At 43.2% G+C, this 25630-nt stretch overlaps 1 protein-coding gene across 1 annotated transcript in view; it reads right to left on the bottom strand.

Annotated features, from left to right (window-relative positions):
- Positions 1 to 25630, bottom strand: part of MRPS9 (mitochondrial ribosomal protein S9) — a 154960-nt gene that overhangs the window by 62245 nt on the left and 67085 nt on the right. The window contains exons 4-5 of the mRNA XM_077296660.1: positions 24236 to 24266; positions 20924 to 21003 (exon numbers count right to left, since the gene is read on the bottom strand). Coding sequence (XP_077152775.1) covers positions 20924 to 21003; positions 24236 to 24266 — 111 coding nt within the window. The remainder of the gene's footprint in view (positions 1 to 20923; positions 21004 to 24235; positions 24267 to 25630) is intronic.

Here is a 25630-nt window from a genome sequence, read left to right as displayed (position 1 = left end):
AATATAATGATTTTTTTCATTATTATTATTTATTATTATTATTATTATTATTATTATTAACATTATATGTTTTTACTATTGATGCTGCATAGGCAGCATCAATAGTAAAAAGTTGGTCACACTTACAGGGTTAATGGCCTTGTTAACAGACTGCGTTACACCGCATTATGCCGTGGTGTAACGCAGTCCGTTTAACGGACTGCTAAAACGCTATGTGGGCGCTGACTGGAGGGGAGTATGGAGGGGGCACTGACTGGAGGAGAGTAGGGAGGAGCAAATTCGTGGCCGGACTGTGTCGGTCGCTGATTGGTCCTGGCTGGCTGGACGCGACCAATCAGCGACGCGGGATTTCCGTTACAGACAAACAGACGGAAGTGGACCATAGACAATTATATATATATATATATAGATTCACACACACACACACAAACACTGCTCAAAAAAATAAAGGGAACACTTAAACAACAGAATATAACTCCAAGTAAATCAAACTTCTGTGAAATCAAACTGTCCACTTAGGAAGCAACACTGTTTGACAATCAATTTCACATGCTGTTGTGCAAATGGAATAGACAATTGGCAATTATCAAGACACAATCAATAAAGGAGTGGTTCTGCAGGTGGGGACCACAGACCACATCTCAGTACCAATGTTTCCTGGCTGACGTTTTGGTCACTTTTGAATGTTGGTTGTGCTTTCACACTCGTGGTAGCATGAGACGGACTCTACATCTCGTCACAGCCGGAGAACTAGCTACCCCTAAAGGTAGAAACAGGAAAGCTATCTTGCCTCAGAGAAAATCCCCAAAGGATAGGACAGCCCCCCACAAATATTGGCTGTGAGAGGAGAAGGAAATGACATATGTAGTATGAAACAAGATTTAGCAAAGGAGGCCAATTCTAGCTAGATAGACAGTAAGGAAAGAAACACTGTGCGGTCAGTAATAAAAACTAGAAAAAGTCCACCGCAGAGATATGCAAAAATCTCCACACCTGACTAAAGGTGTGGAGGGCAAAATCTGCAGCCCAGAGCTTCCAGCTTAGCTGAATAGATCCATACTGATAAGCTGGACAAATGAACAAAACATAAAATGTGCTGAACAACAAGTCCACAACAAGTGGACTGCAAAAGGACAAGCAAGGACTTATCTTTGCTGAACGGGTCAGAGTGTCAGGGAAATCCAAAGAGCCGTGCCTCCAAGCAGGAACAATTGACAACTGGCATTGATTGAGGGATAAAGCCAGACTAAAATAGCCGAGCAGAAAGACGATCAGTGGAAGCAGCTGCTGATGCTAAATCCAAGAAGCAGCTATACCACTCAAAACCACAGGAGGGAGCCCAAGAGCAGAATTCACAAAAGTGCTACTTACAACCACCGGAGGGAGCCCAAGAGCGGAATTCACAACACATTAGGTACTGAGATGACAGCCTCAGACCCCTTGTGAGACCATATGCTGGTGCGGTTGGCCTTGGGTTCCTCCTAATGGAGGACAATGCTGGACCTCATGTGGCTAGAGTGTGTCAGCAGTTCCTGCAAGATGAAGGCATTGAAGCTATGGACTGGCCCGCCCGTTCCCCAGACCTGAATCTGACTGAACACATCTGGGACATCATGTCTCGCACCATCCACCAACATCACATTGCACCACAGACTGCCCAGGAGTTGGAGGATGCTTTAGTCCAGGTCTGGGAGGAGATCCCTCAGGAGACCATCCGCCGCGCCATCAGGAGCATGCCCAGGCATTGTAGGGAGGTCATACAGACACATGGAGGCCACACACTACTGAGCATCATTTCCTTGTCTTGAGGCATTTCCACTGAAGTTGGATCAGCCTGTAACTTCATTTTCCACTTTCATTTTGAGCATCATTCCAACTTCAGACCTCCGTGGGATATTAGTTGTGATTTACGTTGATAATTTTTAGGTTTCATTGTTCTCAACACATTCCACCATGTAATGAATAAAGATTTACAACCAGAATATTTCATTCAGTAATATCTAGGATGTGGGATTTTTGTGTTTTAGTGCTCCCTTTATTTAATATATATATATATATATATATATATATATATATATATATATATATATATATATAGCGGCCCCCAGACGCAGGACAGCGGGGTACTCGGATCCGGGTCTCTCTCGGTTCTGAGGATGTCACGGTGGCCCATCCCGGTCCGTGGTCCTGCTAAAGGGCACCCAATAAAAGGTGTAGGTGGTGGTGGTGGTCGCAGTAAATGACGAGGACACAGGGTTGCAGTCTCTTTACCTCTTTACTGAAGGCTTCGGCATCTGCAAACCAGAGCACTGCTAACAGGGCTGGCTGAGACCGGCCGGTCCGAAGGCACATCCAGAGTTCCCTTTGCAGGTGGACATCAGTGCCTACCTACTAGCGCCTGGGTGTTGTAGTACTTCCCTGCTGAGCACCACGGGATAGTCCTCACAACTGTCGTGTATGTTTCTGTTCTTTCTCTCCGTCCCCCAGATGATATGGATAGGACGCACCCGTATGACGGGGTAGGCCTGGAGTTCTTTTATAGGGACCCTAGAGACGCCCCTCTCCCACAATTGCCTCCGTTGTCTTCATTAGGTGATTAAGGTGAGGCAGCCAACCTAAAATTAACTGCCCTGCCGTTGGTTTGAAGTAATGCGTAGAGCCCAATACTTCCTCGGCGTTCCGGCCACGCGCCTCAGTACGATGTTGCCCATCTCGGGGCACGACTACTACTGGTTCTATCGCCTTTGTGCTGTGATCTCGTTTCTCACTTCTCCACAGTATACTTCGCTTCGTGTCCTTTCTTAAGATGCCGCCGCAATGAAGTGCAGGCGCGGCTCCGTAACGATCTGTCCTTTCGCTAGGCCTCTGTCAGGATCCCACCCCTGACAGGGGCCCCCCTGGATCTTCCCAAGCAACGCTCTTCTCTCACTGGATGTTACCTGGGCAAAACCCAGTCAGCTTCTCTCTAACTTCCTATCCAACCCCCAGTTTTACCAGAGTGTGAGGAGTGGCCTAATACATAGGACCCTTTGCTCCCCCTGGTGGCCGGAGTGTGAAGTGTAATGTGTGACTGTGATACCTGGTCAGGTGAACTCCTTTAGTGCCATCAGACGTACCATCACTCCCCTTAGTGGCGGAGCGACAGTACTGCAACGACCAGGACTCTGGGGCGCAGTGTATATATATATATATATATATATATATATATATATATATATATATATATATATATATATATATATATATATATATATATATATATATATATATATATATATATATATATATATATATATATATATACACACATACATAGTACAGACCAAAAGTTTGGACACACCTTCTCACTTAGATTTTTCTGTATTTTCATGACTATGAAAATTGTAAATTCATACTGAAGGCATCAAAACTATGAATTAACACATGTGGAATTATATACTTAAAGGGACTCTGTCACCTGAATTTGGAGGGAACAATTTTCAGCCATAGGGGCAGGGTTTTCGGGTGTTTGATTCACCCTTTCCTTACCCGCTGGCTGCATGCTGGCTGCAATATTGGATTGAAGATTGCCTTGTGCAGGCATGTACTACGGAGGACAGAGAATGAACTTCAATCCAATATTGCAGCCAGCATGCAGCCAGCGGGTAAGGAAAGGGTGAATCAAACACCCGAAAACCCCGCCCCTATGGCTGAAAATTGTTCCCTCCAAATTCAGGTGACAGAGTCCCTTTAACAAAAAAGTGTGAAACAACTGAAAATATGTCTTATATTCTAGGTTCTTCAAAGTAGCCACCTTTTGCTTTAATGAATGCTTTTCACACTCTTGGCATTCTCTTGATGAGCTTCAAGAGGTAGTCACCGGAAATGGTCTTCCAACAATCTTGAAGGAGTTCCCAGAGATGCTTAGCACTTGTTGGCCCTTTTGCCTTCACTCTGCGGTTCTGCTCACCCCAAACCATCTTGATTGGGTTCAGGTCTGGTGACTGGAGGCCAGGACACCTGGCGTAGCACCCCATCACTCTCCTTCTTGGTCAAATAGCCCTAACACAGCCTGGAGGTGTGTTTGGGGTCATTGTCCTGTTGAAAAATAAATGATGGTCCAACTAAACGCAAACCGGATGGAATAGCATGCCGCTGCAAGATGCTGTGGTAGCCATGCTGGTTCAGTATACCTTCAATTTTGAATAAATCCCCAACAGTGTCACCAGCAAAGCACCCCCACACAATCACACCACCTCCTCCATGCTTCACGGTGGGAACCAGGCATGCAGAGTCCATACGTTCACCTTTTCTGCGTCGCACAAAGACACGGTGGTTGGAACCAAAGATCTCAAATTTGAACTCATCAGACCAAAGCACAGATTTCCACTGGTCTAATGTCCATTCCTTGTGTTCTTTAGCCCAAACAAGTCTCTTCTGCTTGTTGCCTGTCCTTAGCAGTGGTTTCCTAGCAGCTATTTTACCATGAAGGCCTGCTGCACAAAGTCTCCTCTTAACAGTTGTTGTAGAGCTGTGCCTGCTGCTAGAACGCTGTGTGGCATTGACCTGGTCTCTAATCTGAGCTGCTGTTAACCTGCGATTTCTGAGGCTGGTGACTCGGATAAACTTATCCTCAGAAGCAGAGGTGACTCTTGGTCTTCCTTTCCTGGGGCGGTCCTCATGTGAGCCAGTTTCTTTGTAGCGCTTGATGGTTTTTGAAACTGCACTTGGGGACACTTTCAAAGTTTTCCCAATTTTTCAGACTGACTCACCTTCATTTCTTAAAGTAGTGATGACCACTTGTTTTTCTTTACTTAGCTGCTTTTTTCTTGCCATAATACAAATTCTAACAGTCTATTCAGTAGGACTATCAGCTGTGTATCCACCAGACTTCTGCACAACCCAACTGATGGTCCCAACCCCATTTATAAGGCAAGAAATCCCACTTATTAAACCTGTCAGGGCACACCTGTGAAGTGAAAACCATTCCCAGTGACTACTTCTTGAAGCTCATCAATAGAATGCCAAGAGTGTGCAAAGCAGTCATCAAAGCAAAAGGTGGCTACTTTGAAGAACCTAGAATATAAGACATATTTTCAGTTGTTTCACACTTTTTTGTTAAGTATATAATTCCACATGTGTTAATTCATAGTTTTGACGCCTTCAGTGTGAATTTACAATTTTCAAAGTCATGAAAATACAGAAAAATCTTTAAATGAGAAGGTGTGTCCAAACTTTTGGTCTGTACTATATATATATATATATATATATATATATATATATATATATATATATATATATATATATATATATATATATATATATATATATATATATATATATATATACACACACACACACTAAAACGAATGAAAGAAAAGGTGACTTCTAGTGACTATAGTCTGCCAGCAGGTTAGATGTTGGGTACTCTAATGCATTCAGACTGGTATATGATGTACGTAGAGGTGTTGGGGTTAAATGGTTCTGAAGCACAAGCACTACAAATAAAAGCTTTATTCCTTCCAGAATGTGTAATTTCTTTATTATGATGGAATGCAACAAACACATCTTGCCCTTGGGTTGCTCTGTTTCAGCCAAAACAAATGCAAATGGCTTGTGGGATGACAGCTGTTTGATAAGGCCTCGACAAGACCTGCATGCTAGACTTTTTCTATTTTTTTCCCCTATGAAACTTGGGATGAGAGGCGGAAGGCAGGAAGAGAATTAATGTAGCATACAGTCTAAAGGCAATGCTACAACCGTGATTAAGTAGAAAAGTTAAAAGGCACAGATTTTCCACAGCCTCGCTGCGTGCAACCCATCCGTGTAACGAGTTGACAGGCCTAGCGCGTCCTCTCCATCATCCACTCCGACAGCTAAAACGCAGCACTGCATCCTTTTTCAGAGGAAATTTGCGTCTGCACCATGAAGCGTTGTACATTATTTCTTAGCACTGCGGGGGGCTGAAGTCCATATGGAACCTTCACAAATATTACCACAGATCAAACCGGCGGCATCTCCAGGCAGATTTGACATACCTATTTAAATGAACAGCAGGGGTCCTGCGGCTGCCGGAGGCTGAGCAGGAGAGAAAACCTCTGTGGAAAGAGTGCTGCGGCTCCATTACTCAGCAAAGGCGCACTCTGCATTTATCACCCCTTTCATTTCTGCCAGGGCACAAAAACTCATTTGCTCAAGGTCAACGATAACAACAGAACTTACATTAAAAAACATATTATATACACATTTGTGTGTCTAGTCAGGAAAAAAGCACGGACCTTACACAGGCTGAAACATGGCACACGGCTATTCTCCTAAGTGCATAATTACTGGATATGTAAAATGCCCGGGACACGTTATTTTCTATGTATGACACGGCTAAGAGACACTAGCAGCAGAGGCGGCCGACGCAGAACCACTCCGGCACACGGGTGGGATATTCTGCGCAACACTCATTTAACCCTTTGTTTTCTACCCCAATAGTCACTACGTTACACCAGATACAGGGAGCTGGCTCACAACTTGAAATTATTTCAACCAACGAGCACAGGACGAGGGGGCAAAAAAGGAAACATATACACATGACTTCCCTCACCACAGTAAACTCATTTTAGCCTTGCTGACATCACATTATTTGATGCATGTTCACTGGGAAAGCTCCAGACACACATTTTAGTTTGCTGTAGGGCACTGTATAGCATAGCAGACCACACTAACCCATACCAGCTTGTCCAGATAGAAACACACCCTTATGCTAAATGTAATAGGTGGTACATAAAGACCCAAGAGGAATCGTCTTCTAGAAGGTGGGAGCTTGTAGGACAGGTTCCACTGCGAGGTGACTGGTCGAGGAGCCCTTCCGAGTCAGACGATGCTGTAGGGAAGGGTTGCACTTGGCCTCAGAGATTCCCCCCCCCCCCTGAGTTTTTCAGTTTATCCCCTACTTTTTTTTTTATATATATTGATATTACAATCGACAGCCCTAACTGATGAAAATATGTTGAAAATTCGTCAAGCCATTCTGGAAGATCGCCTTCACACAACAAACTCGTGGAGTGAATTTTAATGTAACAAGTTGCAGCAAATGCGGTGCCTCAGTTGCTCACTACTGACCAGACAATACTGCCTGGCCAAGAACAGAGTACTTTGAAGAGACCGGGGTTTTAAAATGTAGTCAGTGTACAGCTTGTATAACAGTGTACATTTAGTGTGCCCTCCAAATAAAGCAATGCAGCAATTAATGACTAAACAGCTGGCAGCAAAAATCAGTTCACCCCCTAAGTGAAAATGGCCAAATTGTGCCCAATTAGCTATTTTCCATCTCCGGTGCCATGTTGTGACTCATTAGTGTTGTAAATTGTCAGGCATGAATGGGGAGCAAGAGCGTAAAATTTGATGTATTGCTCTCACAATCTCTCATACTGGTCACTGGAAGTTCAACATGGCCCCTCATGGTAAAGAACGCTCTGAGGACCTGAAAGAAGACGGTGGCCAAGACTAAATAGTGGTATAACAAGACAGGTTCAACACGGAACTGGACCCGCCATGGTCAAACAAAAGCTGAGCACACATGTTCAGCGTCAGATCCACAGAGGCTGTCTTTTCGTCATATGAGTACTGTCAACATTGCTGCAGAGGTTAAGGGGGTAGGTGGGTCTGACTGCAGGGATCAGACCATACGCCACACACGGCAGCAAATTGGTCTGCATAGTTGTCCTAAAGGAAGCCTCTTCTAAAGATGATGCACAAGAAAGCCCACAAACAGTTTGCTGAAGACAAGCAGACTAAGGACATGGACCACTGCAACCATAACCTGTGGTCTGTAGACCAAGATAAACATATTCGGTTCATATGGTTTCAAGCGTGTGTAGCAGCAACCAGGTGAGTAGTACAAAGGCAAGTGTGTCTTGCCTACAGTCAAGCATGGTGGTGGTGGAGTGTCATGGTTTGGGGCTGCACGAGTGTTTCCAGCTGTGAGGAGCTACAGTTCATTGAGGGAACCATGAATGACAACATGTGCTATGACATACTGAAGCAGAGCATGCTCCCCTCCCTTCGAAAACTGGACAACAGTAAAGAAACTGAAGGTTTCTTCAGAAGGTGGAGGAGTGCAAGGTCTCCAACATCCACCAGCTCTGTGATGTCATCATGGAGGATTCCAGTGAAAACATGTTCTAGTGTACTACATGCCCAAGAATTAAAGCAGTGCTTGAAAATAATGGTGGCCACACAAAATACTGACACTTTGAGCACAATTTGGCCATTTTCACCTACGGGTGTATTCGTTTTTGTTGCCAGCGGTTTAGACATTAATGGCTCTGTTGAGTAATTTAGAGGACATACCAAATTTACATTTTTATATAAGCTGTACACTGACTACTTAACATTGTATCAAAGTGTCGTATCTTCAAAGTTGTCTGGTCTTGGGATACAAGTCTGAAGTCACCATGTGACTGTCAGACTTCTCCGATGCCACCAGCGGGAGCAACGGCCATGTGACTGCAAGCATGTGATTTGCATACTTACAGCCCAATTCTGACTAGACATGTTTGACCTTACTCCATGCATTGATAGAGCGAGGCCGCGTACAGCTAATTGGCATGTGACCACATGCATGAAATTCGCTTAAAGTGACTGCAGACTTGTATGCTAAGGTTATGTGTGCACGTTGAGTATTTGATTGCAAAACTTCTGCATCTCTTAGCAGCAAAAACGCATGTTTTTGCAGCAGTTTTGTATGCGTTATTTGCTTGTGATTTTGTACAGCAATGAATACTTTTTTGAGCTAAAGATATTTTTTAAAAATTGTTTTGTGATGTAAATTTCTTGGTTCAACACCTTTTTCATTCTGATGCAGTGGCACCAGGGTAATGGGATTTAGTGCTTGGTATCAGCAGCTGTCGCTGACACCAAGCCCTAGGTTTAGTAATGAAGAAGTGTTAGCCAGACACCCTTCATTACCAAACTGGTAAGTAAAAAGTTAAACAAAAACACACAAACACTCACTGTCACCAGCCTATGTAGGAGCATTAACAGAATGAAACTACATAGGCTGTAACCAAACAGCAACTCTTAATTTTGACAAAAAAAGAAAAAAAAATTGTGTTGGCTCCTACACAATTTTCATAACCAGCAGAGAGAAAGCCAACGGCTGATGTTATATTTCTTGGAAGGAGCTAAAAGATATAAAGGTTCCCAGGCTATTAATATCAACTCTCAGCTGTTTGTTTAGTCTTTACTGACTAGTTTACAAGGGAACCCTGTAAAAGAAAAACTGACGTAGATTCCCTCTATAACAATCTAAACAGCAACAGCTAGGTAGACATCTATTGTATATTGGCCCCCTCCCAAACTAAAAACCATTAGCTCTCAGCCGCCCCAGAAATGATGTATCGATAATATGCGCCAATTCTGGCACTTAGTCTCATTCACTTGCCTTGGTGCGGTGGCAAGAGGGTTGATAGTTGGGTGGTTGATGTCACCTTTGCATTGTCAGGTGACATCAAGCCCAGAGATTAGTAATGGAGAGGAGTCTATAAGACACCCACATTAACTCCATTGTCATATTATGAGAAAACACACACCCAGTCCTTTATTTGAAATAATGATACAGACTCCTTTACGGAATCTAAATTAAACCATACTCATGTCATCGCCCACTCCACTGAAGCCAATGTCTCATGTAAATGAATTAAAATAAAAAATATTCCTCACCTGTCCACAGAGAAGATAATCCATAATGTCCCACAACGATACTGATGACTTTGAGAGCAGTCACTGATGTGACTGCTATCAAGAACAGTCGGCTACACACTGACACAGGAGCGTGTAATCACACCTGCAGTGTGCAGTGCTGAGCAGTCGTGAGAGAGGTCACACGACTTCATCAGCTGATGAGTCCCATTGATCTCACTTAAGGCACCACCACTGCGTGGTGATGCCTACTATCAATGTTATCAGTGACATCAGACATAAACCTGATGGGAGTGAAGTCTCATCAGCCGATGCCTGCGGACCTACAGTGAGCCTCTTACCGCGGGTCACAGTCACCGCTGTGGTGTCACGCTGACATCTGACACCATAACCCCACAGAGCAACAATGACCATAAAGTTCTACCGGCGGTAACGTTACCGCTGATCAGTATTGCTGCGACGGTGTTTCACACCCTGCCACACAGATGACAGTGTGGGAAACACCATAGGAAGTCCTGTAAAAACGCAAGCAAAACTCAGCAGATCTGCAAATATTTTTATATCTGCATTTTTGCTGCAGATTTCACTGACTCAATTGAAGCCAATGGGTGAAAAGCGCTAAAAATCCACACAAAGAATTGACATGCTGCAGAAAAAATGCATTGCAAATACTAAATGGAAAATTGCTGTTCATGTGACCAGCACTTCAGAATTCTCATTTTAATTAGCTAGCATAAGGATTCCCTAATGGTTTTTGGCCTATTTCTGCACAGAAAAAAAGCTGCAAAAGCACACCGTGTGCACACAGCCTGAGGCTGGACAAACCTTTTAAAGGAATCCCAAAGAATCAAACACCATTAACTTGCAAACATAACTCTAATAGCATTACAATGCTTGAAAACACAAAAAAGCACAGTAAAACCAAAAACACTCTGTTGCAAAAAAATCACAGTAGACAGCAAGTGCTGGTAAAAAATGGAAAAAACAGGGTATTTGGTTGATACGTTTTTTTGCAAAAAATGTATATTAAGCCGCTCTACCAAACGTCAAGGTATACCCATATCAGAGCAGTCCTAGCTAATGTATGTAATCCCTATCTGATGTATTTAAAACCTGGTCATATGTACAATACCTGAATGAGCAGGATTCAGAAAAGGAATGTCCATGTGGACACGCTGGACAGAACGGCTCCTGTGCGCACAGCTCAAAAAAAGAGGGGTGGAGGCCTCCCCAGTCTTGTGGACACAAGAAAACAATTATGTGAAACCAGAACACATGAGCTGCGCGCACGGTGAACAAGCCCGTAGAGACATATTCACACCACCAAGAGACTTGAAAACACAAAAAAGCACAGTAAAACCAAAAACACTCTGTTGCAAAAAAATCACAGTAGACAGCAAGTGCTGGTAAAAAGATGGAAAAAACAGGGTATTTGGTTGATACGTTTTTTGCAAAAAGTGTAAAACGTCAAGGTATACCCATATCAGAGCAGTCCTAGCTAATGTATGTAATCCACATATTATTACAATGCTGCCTGACCCCCTTACTGAAAGTGTGGCTCCTGGGAGAAAATTAACCCCTTAAGCCCCGAGGGTGGTTTGCACGTTAATGACCGGGCCAACTTTTACAATTCTGACCACTGTCCCTTTATGAGGTTACAACTCTGGAACGCTTCAACGGATCTTGGCGATTCTGACATTGTTTTCTCGTGAGATATTGTACTTCATGTTAGTGGTAAAATTTATTCGATATAACTTGTGTTTATTTGTGAAAAAAACGGAAATTTGGCAAAAATTTAGAAAATTTCACGATTTTCCAACTTTGAATTTTTTTGCCCTTAAATCACAGAGATACGTCACGCAAAATACTTAATAAGTAACATTTCCCACATGTCTACTTTACATCAGCACAATTTTGAAACCAAAATTTTTTTTTGTTAGGGAGTTATAAGGGTTAAAAGTTGACCAGCAATTTCTCATTTTTACAACACCATTTTTTTTTAGGGACCACATCTCATTTGAAGTCATTTTGAGGGGTCTATATGATAGAAAATACCCAAGTGTGACACCATTCTAAAAAAAAAACTGCACCCCTCAAGGTGCTCAAAACCACATTCAAGAAGTTTATTAACCCTTCAGGTGTTTCACAGGAATTTTTGGAATGTTTAAATAAAAATGAACATTTAACTTTTTTCACACAAAATTTACTTCAGCTCCAATTTGTTTTATTTTACCAAGGGTAACAGGAGAAAATGGACCCCAAAAGTTGTTGTACAATTTGTCCTGAGTACGCCGATACCCCATATGTGGGGGTAAACCACTGTTTGGGCGAATGACACAGCTCGGAAGCGAAGGAGCGCCATTTGACTTTTCAATGCGAAATTGACTGGAATTGAGATGGGACGCCATGTTGCGTTTGGAGAGCCCCTGATGTGCCTAAACATTGAAACCCCCCACAAGTGACACCATTTTGGAAAGTAGACCCCTTAAGGAACGTATCTAGATGTGTGGTGAGCACTTTGACCCACCAAGTGCTTCACAGAAGTTTATAATGCAGAGCCGTAAAAATGAAAAATCATATTTTTTCACAAAAATGATCTTTTCGCCCCCAATTTTTTATTTACCCAAGGGTAAGAGAAGAAATTAGACCACAAAAGTTGTTGTGCAATTTGTCCTGAGTACAACGATACCACATATGTGGGGGTAAACCACAGTTTGGGCGCATAGCAGAGCTTGGAAGGGAAGGAGCGCCATTTGACTTTTCAATGCAAAATTGACTGGAATTGAGATGGGACACCATGTCGCGTTTGGAGAGCCCCTGATGTGCCTAAACATTAAAACCCCCCACAAGTGACACCATTTTGGAAAGTAGACCCCCTAAGGAACTTATCTTGATGTGTTGTGAGAGCTTTGAACCCCCAAGTGTTTCACTACAGTTTATAACGCAGAGCCGTGAAAATAAAAATTCATTTTTTTTTTCAGAAAAATGATTTTTTAGCCTCCAGTTTTGTATTTTCACAAGGTTAACAGGATAAATTGGAGTCCAAAAGTTGTTGTCCAATTTGTCCTGAGTACGCTGATACCCCATATGTGGGGGGGAACCACTGTTTGGGCGCATGGCAGAGCTCGGAAGGGAAGGAGCGCCATTTGGAATGCAGACTTAGATGGATTGGTCTGCAGGCGTCACGTTGCATTTGCAGAGCCCCTGATGTACCCAAACAGTACAACCCCCCCACAAGTGACCCCATATTGGAAACTAGACCTCCCAAGGAACTTATCTAGATGTGTTGTGAGAACTTTGAACCCCCAAGTGTTTCACTACAGTTTACAACGCAGTGCCGTGAAAATAAAAAATCCTTTTTTTCCCACAAAAATGATTTTTAGCCCCCCAAATTTTTATTTTCCCAGAGATAACAAGAGAGCTTGGACCCCAAAAGTTGTTGTCCAATTTGTCCCGAGTACGCTGATGCCCCATATGTTGGGGTAAACCCCTGTTTGAGCGCACGGGAGAGCTCGGAAGGGAAGGAGCACTGTTTTACTTTTTCAACGCAGAATTGTCTGGAATTGAGATCGGACGCCATGTCGCGTTTGGAGAGCCCCTGATGTGCCTGAACAGTGGAAACTCCCCAATTCTACCTGAAACTAATCCAAACACACCCCTACCCCTAATCCCAACTGTAACCCTAACCACACCCCTAACTCTGACACACCCCTAATTCTAATCCCAACCCTAATCCCAACTGTAAATGTAATCCAAACCCTAACCCTAACTTTAGCCCCAACCCTAACCCTAACTTTATCCCCAACCCTATCCCTAACTTTATCCCCAACCCTAACTTTATCCCCAACCCTATCCCTAACTTTAGCCCCAACCCTAACTTTAGCCCCAACCCTATCCCTAACTTTAGCCCCAACCCTATCCCTAACTTTAGCCCCAACCCTAACTTTAGCTCCAACCCTAGCCCCAACCCTAACCCTAGCCCTAACCCTAGCCCTAACCCTAACGGGAAAATGGAAATAAATACATTTTTTTAATTTTATTATTTTTCCCTAACTAAGGGGGTGATGAAGGGGGGTTTGATTTACTTTTATAGCGTTTTTTATATCGGATTTTTATGATTGGCAGCTGTCACACACTAAAAGACACTTTTTATAGCAAAAAAGTTTTTGCGTCTCCACATTTTGAGACCTATAATTTTTCCGTATTTTGTTCCACAGAGTCATGTGAGGACTTGTTTTTTGTGGGACGAGTTGACGTTTTTATTGGTAACATTTTCGGACATGTGACAGTTTTTAATCACTTTTTATTCCGATTTTTGTGAGGCAGAATGACCAAAAACCAGCTATTCATGAATTTCTTTTGGGGGAGGCGTTTATACCGTTCCACGTTTGGTAAAATTGATAAAGCAGTTTTATTCGTCGGGTCAGTACGATTACAGCGATATCTCATTTATATCATTTTTTTATGTTTTGGCGCTTTTATACGATAAAAGCCATTTTATAGAAAAAATAATTATTTTGGCATCGCTTTATTCTGAGGACTATAACTTTTTTATTTTTTTGGTTATGATGCTATATGGCGGCTCGTTTTTTGCGGGACAAGATGATGTTTTCAGCGGTACCATGGATATTTATATCCGTCTTTTTGATCGCGTGTTATTTCAGTTTTTGTTCGGTGGTATAATAATAAAGCGTTGTTTTTTGGCTCGTTTTTTTTTTTTTTCTTTCTTACGGTGTTCACTGAAGGGGTTAACTAGTCAGACAGTTTTATAGGTTGGGTCGTTACGGACACGGCGATACTAAATATGTGTACTTTTATTGTTTTTTTTAGATAAAGAAATGTATTTATGGGAATAATATTTTTTTTTTTTCTTCTTTATTTAGGAATTTTTATTTTATTTTTTTTTTTTACACACACGTGGAAATTTTTTTTTTCACTTTTTTACTTTGTCCCAGGGGGGACATCACAGATCGCCGATCTGATAGTTTGCATAGCACTCTATCAGATCGGCGATCTCATTCACATCGCCGCAGGCTTACAGAGCTGCAGCTGCAGCCTGCTCCTGACCCGGAAGTTCTCCCTGCAGGACCCGGATGCAGCCCCGCGGCCATTTTGGATCCGGGGCCTGCAGGGAGGAGACGCTCGGTACAAGGTGAGTACATTCCCTTGTACCGATCGTCTCAGGGAAGCCCGCAGGGAGCCCCCTCCCTGCGCGATGCTTCCCTATACCGCCAGTACACCGCGATCATGTTTGATCGCGGTGTGCCGGGGGTTAATGTGCCGGGGGCGGTCCGTGACCGCTCCTGGCACATAGTGCCGGATGTCAGCTGCGATAGGCAGCTGCACCCGGCCGCGATCGGCCGCGCTCCCGCCGTGAGCACGGCCGATCGCATATGACGTACTATCCCGTCACTGGGAATTAACTCCCAGGTCACCTTGACGGGATAGTACGTCATATGGGATTAAGGGGTTAAAGAAGTTGTCCACTACAATAATTTTTTTTTTTTCTTTCATAAGTCTTGCTATTATGTGCCACTGAAAAGATCCACTGTCTTTATTTTAGCAATATTACCTTTTATCATGCTGTAGCAGCACATCTTCAGTGCTAGATCCAGCTCTCATGGGGTTAATCGACAACTTCCTTTCTCCTGAGTTATTGTACTCTAATACTACAAGTTCCATGATGCATTGCACTGCCACTAAGCACGAACCTACCACACCCACTCCAAAACACACCCAAACTCCTCCCTCCTCTAGCTACAAAAAGATTTGTGATGTCATTTCTGTCCAACCCACACTCCATTACACACAGATAGATAGATAGATAGATAGATAGATAGATAGATAGATAGATAGAGGATCTATATCTATATATCTATTTCCATAGATATGTCCATATCCATGTTTCTAAACCCCTTCACCCCTGGAGCTTTTTTCGTTTATCGCTCCCCTTCTTTCCAGAGCCATAATTTTTCCGTCAATATGGCCATGTGAGGGCTTATCTTTTGCGGGACAATTTCTACTTTTGAACGACATCATTGGTTTTACCATGTCGTGTAACAGAAAATGTGAAAAAAAGTCAAAGTGCGATGAAATTGCAAAAAAAGTGCAAATCCCACACTTGTTTTTTGCTTGGCTTTTTTGCTAGGTTCACTAAATGCTAAGGCTGTGTGCACACGTTGCAGATTTGATTCCAGATCCGCAGGGTTTTTTGCTGCACAGAATTGCATCAAATCCGCATTGTAGTGCTCAACCAATGTAAGTCTATGGGAGCCGCAGACTTGTTGTGCACAAGCCGCACCGAAACGCAGTTTTTTTTTTCCGCAGCATGTCACTTTTGTACCGAACTGCAGCGTTTCTGCACCCTTAGACTTTCATTGAGTCGGGCACATCCGCAGCAAAACCGCAGATGTAAAAAAGATCTGCAGTTTAGATGCGGATGTGGGTCCGAGAAACGCCGCAGTTCGGGAGGAGGGAAGTGTGTGGGCGCTGTGCGGGACTGTTCGGGTGTGTGCGGGACTGTTCGGGTGTGTGCGGGACTGTGTGGGGGGTCTTTTGGGGTGTGTGTGCAGGCATCATCCGATGGGACTACAAGTACGCAGCATCCAATCTGCAGCTAATTCGGATGTAATCCGGACAGTGGACACGCACCCTACGCTATCCATACATCTATCAATAGATATATCTATCCAGATATATCGAAAAAGAAAACAAAAAGTAGCACCAAAAGAAAACAAAGGAGCAGCAACTTGAGAAAGCAGCAGCTTGAGAAAGGTCCACATCCTGGACTGAAACGTCGCACATGGGCCAATAAACCACCTTTATTTTTTCTATTGGAGTGCTGCCTTCATTTTTCTGGATTATATCCAGATATATCCATAGATAGGAATAGATAGATGTATGCATCTATAGATCTATCTATATTTAGCTCTGTCTATCCATTTCATCTATCATCTATATGTCTATCTATCTGTGTGTAAGTGAGTGTGGGTTGGACAAATGTAAAAGAGGAGGTTGGACAATAATGACATCACAAATCTTTTTTTTGTTCAAAAATACATCTTTATTTAGCTTTCAAAAACGCATACAAAAACGCACAAAAAAACCGCAAAAACCGCACCAAAAAAATAAAAAAATGCATCAAAACCGCGCAAAAACTGCATCAAAAACCGTACCAAAAACTGCATCAAAACCGCACCAAATACTGCATCAAAACCGCACCAAACACTGCATCAAAAAGCATCAAAAACCTGAATCAAAACCACGCAAAAAACCGCACCAAATACTGCAGCAAAAACTGCATCAAAACCACACACAAAAAAACAACGCATCAAAACCCGCGCAAAAAACATGAAAAAACAGTGAAAAAAATGCATCCAAAACGCAGCTGCGTTTTCTGCAAGGAGATGCAGATTTTGTGCAGAAAATTCTGCACCCAAATCTGCAACGTGTGCACACAGCATAAAACTGACCTGCCATTATGATTCTCCAGGTCATTACGAGTTCATAGACACCAAACACGTCTAGGTTATTTTTTATCCAAGTGGTAAACAAAATTTCAAAACTTTGCTAAAAAGAAATAAAATATTTGCGCCATTTTCCGATACCCGTAGCGTCTATATTTTCTGAGATATTGGGTCGGGTGAGGGCTAATTTTTTGCGTGCCGAGCTGACGTTTTTAATGATACCACTTTTGTGCAGATATGTTCTTTTGATCGCCCATTAATGCATTTTAATGCAATGTCGCGGCGATCAAAAACACATAATTTTGGCTTTTGATTTTTTTTCTCACTACGCCGTTTAGCGATCATGTACATTTTTTTGGTTGTATTGAAAACTGCTGACATGTTGCGGCTTTGAAGTGGGCTCACCGCCGAAGCCTACCTCAAAGCGTGGGGATACTGCCTGCTGACGTACTATTCCGTCAGCTGGCAGAAAGGGGTTAATGAACAATATGTTTCATTTAAAAAAAAAAAAAAACGAAAAAAAAAATGGCGTGGGCTCCAGCAAAATTTTTTGCGCCAGAGGGGGAAAGCCTGCTATGAATATCAGCCCGCATGGGGCAGAGGGGCCATGGATATTGGCACCCCCCCCGGCTACAAATACCAGTCCGCAGCCGCTCCAGAAATGGCGCATCTGTAAGATGCGCCAATTCCAGCACTTAGCCCCTCTCTTCCCACTCCCGTGTAGCGGTGGGATATGGGGTAATAAGGGGTTAATGTCACCTTGCTATTGTAAGGTGACATTAAGCCGGGTTAATAACGGAGAGGCGTCAAGACGTCTATGCGTTATTAATCCAATAGTAATAAAGGGTTAATAAAACACACACACACATTAGGAAAAAAGTATTTTAATATTTTTCATTTAACCATACTTGCCATACTTCAGCGCCTGCAAAAAACGTAGAATAATAAACCGTATACTACCTGTCCGCCGTAGTCCAATTAATAACGGGTGTCCCACGAGGATCTCCCCTATAGAACAGTGACATTGGGTGATGTCACTACTCTATAGGACCTCCAGTGACACACTGACAGGAGACAATGGCTCCTGCAGTGCATCACTGAGGTTACTAAAGTTCACTGGTCTCACTTTATGGCAAAAAGCTGCGTGGGAACTTTCTCACACAGCAATGCCAAAAGTGAGACTAGGGACTATTTTCTCACAGGGGAGTAGGAATACATTGTGGGGAATACACTGTGGAAGGATACCTTCCATCATTGTATTCCTGGAGCCCCTGGAGAGCGGTCGCATCAGCTGATGCTCCTGCTCTCCACGGGAGATCGTCGAGGGACACTCGTTTTAATTGGATTTCTGCGGATCAGGGAGTATATTGTTTGTTTATTATTTTAATATTTTTTACAGGTGACACTGGCTTCGGGGAACCAAGTGACAAGTGAGTATGTACTCTATGTTATATGTACTGTATGTCTATATGTATGATGTATGTATGTACTGTATGTATATACTGTATGTGGCATGTCGCATTCTGCATGTCATCGCATGGTGCATGTCATCGCATGGTGCATGTCGTCGCATGGTGCATGTCGCATGACGTCACATGTTGCATGTCGTCGCATGGTACATGTTGTCACATGTCGTCGCATGGTACATGTCGTCACATGTCGCATGCTGCATGTCACAAGTCGCATGTTGCATGTCGTCGCATGGCGCATGTCGTCGCATGATGCATGTTGCATGTTGTCACATGTCGTCGCATGGTACATGTCGTCGCATGGTACATGTCATCACATGTCGCATGTCACATGATGGCGCATGTCGTTGGCATGATGCATGTCGTCGCATGGTGCATGTCGCCACATATCGTCGCATGGCGCATGTTGCTGCATGTCGTCGCATGGTACATGTCGTCACATGTCGCATGTTGTCGCATGGTGCATGTCGTCGCATGTTGCATGTCGTCGCATGGTACATGTTGCATTTTGCCGCATGGTACATGTCGTCACATGTCGCATGCTGCATGCCGTCGCATGCTGCATGTCGTCGCATGCTGCATGTCGTCGCATGGTGCATGTCGTCGCATGGTGCATGTCGTCGCATGGTGCATGTCGTCGCATGGTGCATGTTGTCGCATGCCGCATATTGTCACATGTCGCATGTCGTCACATGTCGCATGTCACATTTTGCATGGTGCATATCACATGATGTCACATGTCGCATGTCGTTGCATGGTACATGTCACATGTTGCATGTCGTCGCATGCTGTCACATGTCGTCACACGCTGCATGTTCTGTATGTGTGTTCTATGTATGTATGTACTGTATATGTTGTTTTTTTTTCTACATTCAGCCGGATGATGGGACTACTTACTGTCCCATCATTGGCTAATGTGTCACTCACTGTAGCAGGCAGAGCCCGATGGGACTTGTAGTCCCATCGGACGATGCCTGCACACAGACGCCGCCGCCACCACCACCACCGCACAGCCCCGCAGACACCCCGCACACTCCAGCATTCACCGCGCAGACCCCCGCCGTTGCACCGGCCACCACCACCGCACCGGCCGCCGATGCCAACCGGCCGCACATCTCGGCACATGAGCGCGGCCGGCGAGCAGATCCCAGCACAGACACCAACACAGTCCCGCCCTCCCCCAGCACAGCCCCGCAGGCAGCCCACAGCACCGCCCACAGCCCAGTCACTCTTGAGTGACTGCTGACTGTGCGGCTGGGTCACGCCTGTTGCTGACGTCACGTCAATTTCCAGAGTCTGCGGAAATTAGCGGTGTTTGCAGCCTGGGGGTCACGTGACACGGACTCAGCCGCCAGCATAGCGCCGCTCACAGGCGAAAACGGCAACGGAAGGTATTTACACAATTCATTAGGGGCCCCGGGAGGATACATTGGGGGGTTAACTGAAAGTAGTGGACAACCCCTTTAACTTTATTCCACCAGGGGGTCATAGGGACGTGCCCAGTGCGGCCTCAGTCACCACTTACTATACGGTGAGCAGTGGATGTAAGCATGCCCCAGCGCTTTCACTGACAGCTCGCTCTGCACAGATGAATTACCGCTAGAACCAGAGCACCAGTCCTTTTCAGACAGTGGTTTTAAGCAATGTTTTAGCACGGCAAACTGCACGTTGTATTGGTTTATGCATTTGTTTGTCCTTGTATACTTATACTTGTGAATTAAAACCACCACCCTCAAAAGTAGGCGTTACAGGTTGAAAGTGTTAGTCCTTCATCCATAGAGACTGCGTAAAGATGCAAGAGAATAATTAGTTTAACACGTCCTTTAAGCACCGTAACCTATATGAACCTACAATAAAACCTGTCAGAATGCTCTAAGAACAGATGCAGATTATAAAAGCAGGAGAACCTCAAGTGTTCTTACAATGTGGAAGATTTCGGAGTGGTGGCGTACTATGCACCATTCATTAACAAGGTGCATGCTCCACATAGTCCAAATCTGCGGCTATATCTGCCCCAAAATGTGATAGTGAAGAGTAAATTCAGCAAGAAGTCAGGTATACAGAAGTAATAAGAACACATTGTACCGCCCTATGTATGCCAAACAGGTCACCCACGTAGCCCCCTGCCCACCGAGTGATGAGAAGTCTCCGGCCAATATCACCATGTAATCGTCCTACTAAGCTTTTCATGGCATTTATATATTGTCTTGGAAGTAAAAAGGAAAGGCCAGAGAGTCAATTTGATGGAGTCCCTGGTGTGATTTAGTGCTTTGGCTCGCAGTTCACACAATTTATCATAGCACATAAGATACTCACGTGCAGTAATGAGTAATAGGCCTGCTTGCCAGTGTAAAAGAGAAAGTGGAACGGACGCTTGTCTTCTCCCCACTGAATAGCTGTTGGAGAAAAAAAAATGTACGTTAAAGACACCGACTAAACAGAGGTGTTAATTAGTCGGGTTATTTACAGAAGTAGTTTACCCCAATTATTATATTCAATTATTGGAAGTGGAAGACTATGGTGAAAGGGGTCCTACATTTGATTTATCACATGTACGGCTTCTTAAGCCCCCATACACACTGGACTAGTGAGGGGTGCGGACAACAGTCTAATGTTTACGGGTGTGCTGGACAATCCCTTGTTGGGAGAGTTAAGGACAGATTTTGGATGGCTGGTCCTTTACTTCCCTGAATGTAAGCGGCAGACAGAGGTCTGGAGGAGGACATAGGAGCACACGGCAGATCAGGCACCGGTGTATCGGAGAGTCGGGTGAGACAACTGCCAGCGGGACGATCACCCATCTAATAGCCTCACAGTAGTGCTAAGGAAACATTTGGTGGAGGACCACAGGTTCTAATATTAGAAGCACCGGGTGGGTTTATCTAGGAGACCACTAGGCGTATGTTAGTACACCTTGTGTGTCACTGCCGGCTACACTATGCTATGTAGCCTAGCACCATAATGAAGTATATTGGGCGGCATACAATTTATACAATGACAATCTATAGCTAACCTATTGCATACAGGCCCATCATCAGAGGGATCAATGAGAAGCATTTCCCAGAACAAACAAGAAAAGGATCACAAAGAAAAATGGAAGTCTGTTGGGGCAGCACTGGCAGCAACAAGGTCCTGCATAGATCCGTATTATCTGAGGCAACGGCGCTCCTCCACTCATCTCTGCCCTTTACCCTCATCTATGCCATGGTCATACCAGAAAGGAATGCCCCCTTGTAATGCCCCCACTTCAATGTGCATGACTTGCAAAGCTGGATACAGCCCATGGATAGGCATCCAGAAAAACAGAAAACCCTTGATGAGATCGGAACAGATGGGATGCTTAGCTGTGGATTTTTACAATGCTGTGGAGGTGATTTGCTAAAATCTATGTTAGAAATCCACAAACAATCCTTGAAGAGATTAAGGGCCCGTCTACACTGTGCGTCCAGGGGTTCTGTCTAAATCCCCTTAAAAATGGGTTTCATGACATTAACCCCTGACGGAGCCATGAACTGCAATTAACTCTGCGCTTTTTATTTTCTTTTTTCAAAGCGTTCATCTTTTCAAGTGGACAAAAAAAAACACATTTTTGTGCCAGCCAAACATGAGAGATCTTCAGAAACCCCCCACAAAGAATTCACTTGAACAGCGCTTGTATGACAGCAGCCTATGGCTCTCTGCTGTGGGAGGGGTGCTCGTCTGATTCTCATTTTTAATGAGACTCCGTCAGCAGGCTTTGCCATCTAATCAGAGAGCAGCATGATTTAGAGGCAGAGACCAGATTCCAGCAATGTGTCACTTTCTTGGCTGCTTGCTGTAGTTTTGATAAAACACTTAGCAGGAGATTATCACTAGAGGGCTAGTATACTTGCTGCCATGCAGTTCTCCATATTCATGAGCTCTGTATAACCCCACCCACGACTGACATCTTACTGCCTATGCACAGTGCACAGAGACCAGCCACTCAGTGGTAAGGGGAGATTATACAGATCTCAGTACTTAGAGAGCAGTTTCATCTGCAGCAGATAAAACAGTGATTTTATAAAAACAGCAGCAAGTGATATATTGCTGGAATCAGGGTCTCTTCCACTACGTTATATTACTTTTAGATGGAGTAGCCAAAATCTGATGACAGATTCGCTTTAAAGGTATTAAGACTTAATCGCTGAGCACTGCAGAAACGCAGTGTGAACAGAGCCTTCCCTGTCGTGCGTTTATTAGCTCCTCAGCATGTCACTTTAGGTTGTGGATTTTCCCATGAGTCATATCCCAGCACTGCATACAGAGAAAACACAAAATCCATAAGAAATCCACATGTAACTCTCTGGTGGACTTTTCATTCTGCAAGTACATTCTGTGTGGGCATACCCTCGAGATTTATCAGCTACAGTGTATCTCCCCTGTAAATCCCTACTCCCCCTATAGAGCTGGATGAGGTGGGAGCTCCAAACAAGTGATCTCTGGAGGCCCTACTGGCCCCATATGTATCAGCCAACGGCTAATGGTAAGAGGAAGGGAGCAAAAAATAAAGACATTAAGGCGTTTGCCCTTTTTTCTACTTAAGTGGATATATTTCAGGTTAAAAAACATTTTTTAAAACTGTTTTTTTTATAAATGGAAAATGGTAGAAAATTTGCTTCTCTGCACATTCAACTTTTATGTGGTCTGTGGCCATAAATCAGTTGAGAAAAGACAAAGTCTGTCCTGTTAGTCAGAACAAGAGCACTGACGGATTCTCACATTAAGGCCGGGGTCACACTAGAGAGAAATACGGACAAGGGAGAGACATAAAAACAACGCATTGCACTCGGAGCAATGCTTCTCTATGGGGCAGCTTTCATCAGCCGTATATTTCTAGGCCGTATTTTACGGGCTGAGAATATCGCAGCATGCTGTGATTGTCAGCATATTCCTCCAAAAATATGCCAATGAAAGTCTATGCGGGCGAGAACAATACGGATTACACACGGACCAACAGTGTGACTTGCAAGAAATATGCACCGGTGTCCTATAGAAAAGCCGGCAATTCAGTGCGGTGTACAGTAAAAATCACACTGACAGGTTAAAATAGAACAGAGAATAAATGAGTGTATAGAGATATATATATATATATATATATATATATATATATATATATATATATATATATATATATATATATATATATATATATATATATGTCATTGACACGGACACACATATATTTCTATTTAATACAGAGCTAGATAGCATAAAAGCCGGTAATTAATTTTGCCGGCTTTTGCCATCTCCTTATCAAACCGGACAGGATATGAGACACGGTTTACATACAGTAAACCATTTCATATCCGTTATATTTTTACATATTCCTCACTAATAATGTTAGTAGTGATGGCTTTTGAAAGAATTAGAGTAAAAAAAACACAAAAAAATGGAAAATCGCCATGTATTAAAGGGATTAAAGTCGAATGTGCAGGGAAACAACGAGCCAAAAGGTACAAGAATTATAATGAAAACAAATTGCAAGAGTGACTTTTAGGACAAAATAAATACATTTAAGTGAAAAAAAAGGGTTTCCAAAAGGTTTAAGAATCACAAACAAATACAGACAAAATGCACGATGGCCATTTAAGTATAGTCATCAATTACCCAGTTGCTTTGGAAAAATCTCATCCGGGTGCTAGAAAAGAGAAACAAAGAAAATCAGAACATTAAAACTACAGACTAGATAAAAATTATCAGCAAGACTTCTGACTATGTGATAAGTAGGGGGCTAGCGCTTTATAAATGAGCAACACTGGCCACATACATGAAATAAAGGGAAAAACTCCAGAACAATCAATTCCCCAAATAATTACAGAGGGATTCGTTATATATTAAAGGGAATCTGTCAGCAAGTTTTTTAACCCCTTAATGACAGCCAATACGTCTTTTAACTGACCTGAGATATATGAGAATAGCCTCCCCATACAGGTGACAATCTAGCAGCTGTCGGCTGTACACTATAGCTGACAACTTGCTGCATCAGCCACGATCAGTGTTTGCACCTTGCATATCTGTTTAACCCCTTAGATGCTGCTGTCAATAGTGACTACATCATTATAAATGGTTAACAGAGTGTGGGGGCTTCCTCTTTATCCCAATTGGTGCCCTCAGATCATGATCGTGTGGTCCTGATGTTTGCGATGGCTATTCATGACCAATTTGCGGCCTTAGAGTCTAACGGCTGTAGTAATCTGTTCAGAAGTTAGAGGCTTTAAGGTGGTAAAAATACACATTTTCATTCCTGTCATGCCACCTTGCATTAATTCCTGTAAAGCACCTGAAGAGTTAATAAACTACCTGACAGCAGTTTTCAATACGTCAGGGGGTGCGGTTTTTAAATTGGTATCACGTTTGGGGGTTTCCCAATATATAGGACCCCTAAAGTCACTTCAAACATGGATAAGTTCCTAAAAAAATAAATTTTGTAAATTTCCTTGAAAAAATGAAAAATTGCTGCTACATTTTAAATCCTCCTAAAATGCTAACAAACTAAAATAACATTTTATAAATGGTGCTGATGTAAAGCCGACATGTGGGAAATGTTATTTATTAATGTTTTGCTGTGGTATGACTTTCTGGATTAAAGGGATAATCATTCAAAGTTTGAAAATTGCTAATTTTTTTTACATTTTTCTCAAATTCCTGATATTTTTTATAAATAAACACAAAAGATATTGACTTAAATTTACCATTATCATAAAGTATAACGTGTCACGAAAAAACAATATCAAAATCACTGGGATTTGTTGAAGCGTTCCAGAGTTATTACCACATAAAGTGACACTGGTCAGATTTCAAAAATTTGGCTCCGTCACTAAGGGGTTAATCTGAAGACAGCATGCTGTAATCAGGGATGCCGCTCTTATCCAGCTCACTGCTGCTTACTTGCAATGATTGCTTTAGCACCAGGAGCTTATCATTGCTTGGTCACAGTAGTGCCTCTTCCCAAGTCTGACTCCGCCCCCCTGTGTGATAAGCAGCTCACTGTCTATACACATT

Source organism: Ranitomeya variabilis, chromosome 3 (assembly GCF_051348905.1).
Source record: "Ranitomeya variabilis isolate aRanVar5 chromosome 3, aRanVar5.hap1, whole genome shotgun sequence".
Lineage (NCBI taxonomy): Eukaryota > Metazoa > Chordata > Amphibia > Anura > Dendrobatidae > Ranitomeya > Ranitomeya variabilis.
Note: the sequence above shows the minus strand (reverse complement) of the source record. Positions and strands in the feature narration are given on the sequence as shown.